The 9,128-nt window shown below is 37.8% G+C and overlaps 1 protein-coding gene across 1 annotated transcript in view; it reads right to left on the bottom strand.

The window, feature by feature from the left end:
- The window catches only part of Dync2li1 (dynein, cytoplasmic 2, light intermediate chain 1), a 32,618-nt gene extending 23,821 nt beyond the window's left edge, over positions 1-8,797 (bottom strand). Inside the window, exons 1-3 of the mRNA XM_005390934.2 lie at positions 8,589-8,797; positions 6,575-6,692; positions 1,861-1,895 (exon numbers count right to left, since the gene is read on the bottom strand). Of these exons, the coding sequence (XP_005390991.1) occupies positions 1,861-1,895; positions 6,575-6,692; positions 8,589-8,746 (311 nt within the window). The 5' untranslated portion in view covers positions 8,747-8,797. The remainder of the gene's footprint in view (positions 1-1,860; positions 1,896-6,574; positions 6,693-8,588) is intronic.
- Between the last annotated feature and the right edge of the window lie 331 nt (positions 8,798-9,128).

The following is a 9,128-nucleotide window of genomic DNA, read 5'->3' as shown; positions in this document are numbered from 1 at the left end:
TTTGGTTTTTTCTCCGGTACCAGGAACCGAACTCACGACCTTGCGCTTGCCAGGCAGGCGCTTTTGCCGCTGAGCTAAATCCCCAGCCCCGCAAACAAGTCTTAAAACTCAACAAATGATATGGAAAATATTACAATGATTTGCTGAACACTACACTTTATGTTGGTTGTAAGTGGTTTTATGGTACACATTTCTTCTTACTTCATTTTTATTGTGGTAAAATATGCAAAAAAAATTACCACCTTAACCATTTTCAGGTGAACAGCTCATTAGCATGGCGTATGCTGACACTGTTCTGCGGCCAGTCTCCTGGGTTTCGCACCTTGCAAAACTGAAACTCCATGCACACTGAACAGTGACTCCCCATTTTCCCTCCGCATCGTCCCATTCTGCTTTCTGCCCCCGGGCGTTTGACTCCTCTAGATATTGCACATAAGTAGAATCAGACATTTTTGTCTTTTTTATTAGCTTATTTCACTTAGCGTAATGTCCTCAAGGTTCATACAAGCTATATAGCCTGTGACAGGATTTACTTCCTTTTTAAGGTGGAATAATATTGGCATATACTGACTTTTAATTTGAAAAACAAAAAAGACACACATTTTAAATTTGTGATTTGTACATTTATATTTCTTAAACATTTTTAATTTTACCCTTGCACATATATTTCTTGATTGATATAAACAAGAATATTTGACAAACATCTTTTATGAAATAAAATGATGCTTTTTAAGACAAAATTTATAAATCTGGTATTTAACCTACAATATAGAAAATTATCCTTTTTTCTGAGCAGACTATCAAAGAATTAAAATTAATTTTTAATTCAGTGTAATAGTTTACATTATGTCATCCTGAACTAGACGGTTCACTATAGAAAACATGAATAAGGACTAAGAAGAATCATGATTTCTGAAGATGGAAGGTGATACCGGTGTCAGGATGAGGAGCTCTTCCAGGGCACAATGCTGTTGGTCAAAGGAATTACACAAAGCCAAGATTCTATTATTTGTATTCTTAAAAAAAATACTTTTCAAATGAATGCTGTTTCTTTTTTTTTTTGGTTTTTCTCCGGTACCGGGAACCGAACTCACGACTTTGCGCTTGCCAGGCAGGCGCTTTTTGCCGCTGAGCTAAATCCCCAGCCTGAATGCTGTTTCTTTAATGTGACCGGAAGACTAAATTCCATCTCTTTTAATGTTTTTAGAGAGTCATAAGAAATATGCATTAGAATAAAGGGAACAGAAATATCTTCTAGGATTTTTTTTTTTTTTTAAGTTTTTTTCTGGTACCGGGAATCGAACTCACGACCTCACGCTTGCCAGGCAGGCGCTGTGCCGCTGAGCTAAATCCCCAGCCAGAAATATCTTCTAAAATTGATTGAAGACTTTCCTTTTCAACTTCTTGCAACATCTATTAATCACAATCCTGGTGGTTAATCTGATTGCACACTTCCACGGCATAAAGCATTAGAAGTATATAACGTAAATGGTAAAATATACAACTTGAGGACAAACACTGCACATGAAAAATGTATCCTTCAGTAATTTAAAGATTATAATTATTGTTCTAATAATCCTATATTAGGTGGAATAAAATAATTTAAATACCAAAGTAACACAGCCAAAAAGAATGCTAGTACTATTACAGGATAGTAATTATTTCCCCCGCAAACAGAGAAGCTCAGTATTAATCCTGTGTTTTTTGACAAAGCTCTTAAAAGTTACAGTATAGACTCTTGAAGAATTAAATATTTGTTTGGGTTTCAAAATCATTCTCTTTCCATGTCTTTCACACTTTAACTTGCCCTGTACACTAGAATAAGCATAAATGAATTCGAAAGGTTAACATGACACTTACCTGTCAAGACACCTTAGAATTATAGTAGTCTTTCCCTGGAAATTAGAAAAGAAAGAGTACTGCGTTAATGTCATCCACATGTAAAATTTTATTAGTGTTCCTACTTGTGGCCAGAAACAGCTTTTTAAATGACTTGAACAATAAATTATCTAGAAACTAAAACCCCAAAACTTTCAGAATTGTTCTAAAGTTTGATAAGTGGAAGAAGTTAACTGTCAACTTTTCCTCACGGAGTAACTACACTGCTATTATTATAATTACAAAGTCCCACAGATGACAAATATTAGCAAATCATACCTTACTTTAGCGGTCAACTTGGCAGCTTCTTACATTTTTTTCTCTATTCAACAATGCTAATTACTGGTTAAGCTGATGATTAGTGTCTTCTAAAATGTTTTTCACTCCAATTTTTGAAGTGGAAAGAAAGAAAAAAGCTAACATACAAATAAAGGACATGTTGCAACTATGTTCAAAACAGGCAACTCAGAAACTGGGTTAGAGTACTAATTCTAGAGCATGTACTTTTATTCCAGGTTTCTTTCTGAGTCAGGAAATACGGGTTCTGGCCCCACCTCTGATACGAACTATAAACTTAACCTTAAATCCTCTCCACAGAATAGCCCAGTGCTTTGAATCATTGTAGATTTTTTTTAAACTAGAAAAACTCTGTTGTTGTTGTTTTTTTTAATGACCCCCTAAAAGAAAACAGGTAAAAAAAAAACATCAGGAAAAATTCTGTGGAGGAAGCCTTAGGGCTTCTAAGAAAATAGTTTCAAAAACAGTGGATTAAGAAAAACACATTTTACTATATTTGTTTCTTTTTAACTAAAAAGCCTCTGAGCCAGGTGTGGTGGTACACACCTCTAATCCCAGCACTCGGGGAGGCTGAGGCAGGATGATCATTGCAAGTTCAAGACTAGCCTGGGCTACAAAGTGAGCTCAAGGCCAGCCAGAACTGCATACTAAGATCTTGTCTCAAAAAAAGACAAGAAAAAAAAAAGCCTCTAATTTTTACCAAGAAGATGATAATAAATTAATCCAGATTATGGGTGGAATATATCAAACTGGATGAATTTTTTGTAATGATATGGAAAAAAATAATTGGAATAGTGTCAACAATGTATAGTATATTGTTGAAAGACATTTATTGGCTAGTGTTATACTGAATTGAAAAACTAAAAACAGGGGCTGGGGATTTAGCTCAGCGGCAAAAGCGCCTGCCTGGCAAGCACAAGGTCGTGAGTTCGGTTCCCGGTACTGGAGAAAAAAAACCAAAAAAAAAAAAAAAAAGAAAAACTAAAAACAACCTAAGTGTCTGCAAATAGGGAACTAGCTAAATTTATTACAATAGTCCATATAGTAGAATAATGTGCAATTATTAGGAATGACTATAGAAATATACTTATGTTGTAAGACACTTGTAATAAATCAGCATGACCCTATTTTCAATTCACAAATTTATTTTCCTGACAGATATCATGGCACACGACTTGTAATCCTGGCACTTGGAGGCTGAGGCAGGAGGATTGTGAATTCAAGGCTACCTTGGAATACACAGTGAAACCCTGTCTCAAACAACCAAAACAAAAACCAAGTAAAATATTTTCCTGCTCCCTTTACTTATATGTGTAGACATACACACACACACACACACACACATACACTCTCTCTCTCTCTCTCTCTAACAACCAAAGAGATCTAGAGGGATATCACTATCTTAATAGCAATTATTTCTAGCTGATGGATTTGCAAGTAATTTACTTTTTTAAAAAGAAAAATCAGGATTTTCTAATTTCCCTACACTGAACATGTATCATAAAGGTACATATTTAAGGTTTTAAGTTAAAGGGTAACAAATTCTATTCACAAAGTATAGAGTCAGAATTACTGTATTTTAGAATTGCAAGGAATTTCAGTTATCTAGCCAATTTCTTCAAATTCTTATATTATCCTAGTACTGATTTAAATACTTTTACTATAATTTCATATAAATGTAGAGTACGTGTAGTGATGATTCCAAATAAACATAAACTCAGCTCTGGGAACTGCAATCAAATTTTAGGTTATCATCAAAATGACAAACCAAACTTTAAAGATTCACTAGTAACCTGCAGCCCTTTAAGAATATGTCCACAGACTCTTGGGCTTCCTAATTCAAGAAATACTGACCTAGTACAAATTCACTTAGGGACCATCAAAATGAATGCCATCTTCCCTCCCCTGATCACAATCATACCAGTAGTCCAGTCTTCTGACCCCCTGACTCCCATGATCCCCTATGTGGTCCTTCCCTGACCTAATTTCTTGTCTTCCCTTCCTCTGAAATCTTTCTATCTAGAACCCCACTTCTATGACTGGCAAGATTAATGATGTCTCAACATCTTTGGATAATTCACAATAAATCAGTACTCTGGATAAAGCCCAGATTCCGGTACTTTTTAAAGAATAATACCCTCAAAAGTTCTAGACATTGCAAGGGCATTCTCAAGTCTTCAAAAACAAAATTAGCTTCTTTGCTGAAAGGAACCGTCAGTGAGTCCTTGATTGATCAGTATTGCATGTCTCTATCTGTTTTCATGAGAAACCACTTTGAAGATATCAATATGTAATACAACAACCATTTGCATACCACTTTGTTTGTAAATACAACAAGCACTGTTAATTTCCTACCACTTTCTTTGTAACTCTGTATTGTCTGTACTGTTCTTCTGCTATTTTGTAAAAGGTTGTCTGTCTGTTAATGTTCTCCTCCTTTTATTTTTAAAATAAAAAACAACAACAAAAAAAACAAAATTAGCTTTAATGTCATTGTAATAGCAAAAGCTTGGATATGCCACATATTGCTATTAGGAAAAAGAGTAGTTTCACAAAAACAAGCCATAACTATAAAGAAGCCAATAACAACTGTCACAGAAAGTGATGGGGAGAGAACGCACACACGGGCATTGTAGGTGTGAGTGTTTGCTAGGGTCAGCAGCACACGCCCTCTTCAAGGGTGCAGAAATAGTTTCATTATAAAGAAAATATTTTGTAACAAAACTTTATTTGTATCTTAAGATTAGTACTGACTATGTCCACATTTATGTAAATCCATGTGTGCATCTATACTGCAGCAGGGTAAAAATGTAGGAAAGTGTTAAAGCATTATATTCAATATGAAAATCACTCTTCTCACAATAGTTAACTCAGGAAATGAAATTTTTATTTAAAAATTTAAAATATAAATGATCTCTATGATACTTTTATGTTAAAGAGTTAAGTTCAGATATTAAAGAGTAAAACAAGCCAATATGAAAACAAAATTAAAAGCAAAAATAAAAATATAGTGATTAAAAATTTACTATCCATATTTCTTTTTATCTTCACAGATTTATAAAAATAAGATCATAAAATTTATGTCCTACTTTTTCAATTCACATTATTTTCTTTCACCCGTAACTTTTTTATGGGTATATAATTATTTCCCCTTATATATATAAAATCTTGTGTTTTTTTTTCTTTTAAAGGGAAATAAAATTTTAAAACAAGATAATAGGAGGGTAACAGTGGTTCATACATTTGGTATTGTTATCTTTAGTTACTCAGAGTACTAAAATATCAGCATTTAATTGTCCAAACAATATTAGCACAGACATTTTTCAGTGAACTAAGAGAAATTAGTAGTATACTTATCGTAAGTACCATATATATATATGCTTTCCCCTTCCTTCTTTTCTCCATTCCCCCATTCCAGTTTATAAATATAAATCTTAACACAGACAATATTCCCACTCAGTGTGTCTGGCTGTGCGGGAAGGGGTGCTCAGGCTGCCTGGACACTGATGCTGCCCCTTAAAGCTAATAATCATGCTGGTTTCTCAGAGCTTCCTCTATGCTAATACTCTTAAGTGGAAGCACAAAGCACAGAAACTGGACAACAATATGAAATCCAAATGGAAAGAAGCTATGTGCTACGTGAACTTCAACATCTTGGACGCAGCGAGCCTTGGCCTGTTTTGGACAGTGTCTGCGGCAGTTCTGCCTCCCAGGCACCAATTTTGTGTGTCACGTAAGGCTGTATGAAGATATGATGCATCTGTTACTGCTCTGTGTGGCCACTTCCAGAATTCTTCTGTATTCCTGGCTAAGTACAACAGCACTGACAGCGAGTAGGTGTGGTCTGTCCTACCAGCAATGGTCTGGAACACTGCTGCCTTATTTTCCCCACATTTTTCAAATCCTTTGATAAACATCATTTCTTGTTTTTTTTTGGTATCAGGAATCAAACTCAGTACCTTGTGCTTGCTAGGCAGGAGCTGTGCTGTTGATCCCCAGCCTGATAAACATCATTAATAAACATCAATTATTCTGTTAGAGAGATTCCTACACACGAAATATCTGAATCCAAAATATGAATACTGTTAAGATATTGACTTACTAATTTAGATGTTGAGTTCGACATTTACATTTAGTTATTTAAGCCCTTTATATTCAACTGAGGTAAGAGACTCAAATATTTTCAAATTTTGAAATGAAAAAGAATAGTTAAAACCTTTTCCAAAAATTTTGTTTACTGTATAACTTTTCCTAGATCAATAATACTCTCTAGGTGACACTCAACCAGATTGGTCATTTGGTTAAGAGTCGAAAGTATACAAGGTTTTGTCAAAGTATCAAAATAAATTTTACCACTAGTTAAGTCACCTCAATAACTGAAAGAAAGTTGAAGCTTTACCCCATTTTTACTGCCAATGAAGAAGACAGACTTTTCTCCACTTTCAACGCCATCGCCTTCATTTCCATTACTTCCTCTCTTTTCCACTTCAGCTTTTGCAATTTCCCAGAGAGTTTCACTACATGACAGGCAGAAAAACAAAATTCAAAGAAGCAAAAAAATATGTGTTTAAACGCTTATTTCAAGCATAGAACAAAACAAAGTATTCTGGGGGACAATAATCTTGCAAACTACCTGATCAGCCAACCTGTGATTACTCAGTTTTCTCCTTTGAACTAGTTCTCCTAAGAATACTGAAGCTGATACGGAGCACCTTTACTACCAGGGTTGGTGGCTGACTACGGGGCTTCCCAGCAAGGTTAAAGGCTGTACATGTTAGTGTCTTTGATACAACTGAAGTTATAAGGACTTTTGGAAATGTACAACTTAAATCATCTAGAAAGATAACAATCATGCAAAACCAGTAAATCAAATAATCCTTGCTCCCTGCAACATTTCTTTTTTGATTGTCATTATTTTGTCATTTTAAAATTGTTTGGTTCCAAATTTCTTTTCTAAAATATGAAAACATAAACATGAAAGGGGAAAAAAAATCACCGAATGTCACAAAGAGTTTGAAAATCATTTTTCATTCCTCTATGTACAAGCCAGTATCTTTTTTTAAAAAGCCATTATCTTTTTTTAAAAAAAATAAACCTAAGTGAAAATGGAGTACTGTATTGAACTAAAAAGACCTGACAAGGTTTACCCTGAATCTGCTACTTTTTATGTGTGTGAGTTTATGCAAATTAACTAACCTCTCTAGATTCTTCATTTCTTTATCGTTTAAATAAGTATTTATTGAAGGGCATAGTTCAGCGGCACAAGCGCCTGCCTGGTAAGTGCAAGGTCCAGAGATCAATTCCTGGTACCAAAAAAAAGGGGTAAAAAATATTTATTGAGCACTAAACCAATGTTAGTTCTCAGGCTCAAGACGGTTTCTTCATCTCTAAAATGCCAATTTAAAAAACGTATACCAAATTTAGAGGGTTGTTGTGATTGTTACAATGTGGTCAGTTAGTTTAGGGACTGGTCTTTATAAAATCAGGGATAAAGAAAAGACCAAAACTGAAATATAAAAAGTCAAAACAGGACTTAAATGTTTGCGTTAAAATTCCTCCTTTTAGTTCACAGTGAGTCTCTGGGTACTCAGGCCAGGCCTGTCTGCTCTTCACTTACAAGCCATTCCTACAGAACCTGATCATGTGACGTCCATGCACCCTGCAGACAGGAAAAGGGCGAGGTAATTGGGCGTGCCACTCGCGGAGATGTGTAACTGCAAACACAGCTTTACAAATGCTATCAACGGCAACGTGATGGGAAGCTGAGTTTTGACCCTAAAGTTCATAAATTCAGCGGAGATCACCCTGTCGACTCGAAGAGTGAGAGAAAGCTTCCCGCTGCTCTGTGACGGACTCCCTGCCCCTCTCCTGGACGTCCTGCTAAATTGTTCTGACAAGGTCTGGCTATTATCTCCAGTATGGGCAGTTTAAGTGGACCTCCTAGGAATGAAGAGCTCAAGTGCATTTTACAGGCCATCACAGCCCCTCCCCGCCAGCGATGTTGAACTTCCCACTGTGCTTTCCCAGTTCTCCCTCACTCCTGTCCTTGGGAACCTCGCGCACGGCGGGGGCCCCTGGGGAGGCGCTTTGGGGTTTGGTTCACCGCCTATCCCCTGCGACGGCAGCAGTCGCAAGAAGCTTACTGAATCGAATCAGTGAATGCATGAAGTTGGCCTAGCTCCCTCATTTTCTACCTGTCTGCGGCGGACTGCCCCTGCTCAGGCACACTTCCGACTGGGCCCTGCCCACGCAGACCCGGCTGCGAGCGGGGCGACCCGCCGTCTCCCCGCTGCAGGGCCAGCGCGGGCTTCCGGTCCCCAAGTCTGCCCCCCGCGGGCTCCCAGGTTGGGGTAGGAAGGAGGGGAGGTTTTGGAGGCGAGTTAGGTTGGGGGCAGGCAGGGCTGCCGGACTACCTGGGCATCGTGACAGGCCCGCAAACGCGGAGTGCTCGGCGTGCGGCCCAGCCCGGTACCCCGCGAACCGAGAGCGGCAGGATGAACCAAGAACGTAGGCTCCTCAGTTCCCGTGGCAACGAGGGCGTGGTCGCATGCGTGCTAAAGAATGGCATCATGGGAAATGTAGTTTTCGGTGCTCTTTCTAAAGTCTCATCTTCAACAGCAACCTCTAAAATGGGAGAGGAGACAGTAAGACCCCAAAGCAACTGTTTCTGAGCTGGAGGTGTTTTTTGCCCCCCTGACTGTTCATTCTATTCCAGGGGCATCTGCTTTTTCTCTCTCTCTTTTTTTTCCCTCTTAATGAAAAACCTATATACTTTATTTTTTTTCCCCGGTACTGGGAATCAAACTCACGACCTCGCACTTGCCAGGCAGGCGCTGTGCCACTGAGCTAAATCCCCAGCCCAAAACTTAATTTTTTTGTGGGTGGGGGGATTTCCGGTACCGGGAACCGAACTCACGACCTTGCGCTTGCCAGGCAGGCACTGTGCCACTGAG

Source organism: Chinchilla lanigera, unplaced genomic scaffold (assembly GCF_000276665.1).
Source record: "Chinchilla lanigera isolate Chin_1 unplaced genomic scaffold, ChiLan1.0 scaffold00040, whole genome shotgun sequence".
In the NCBI taxonomy this organism is placed as follows: domain Eukaryota; kingdom Metazoa; phylum Chordata; class Mammalia; order Rodentia; family Chinchillidae; genus Chinchilla; species Chinchilla lanigera.
Note: the sequence above shows the minus strand (reverse complement) of the source record. Positions and strands in the feature narration are given on the sequence as shown.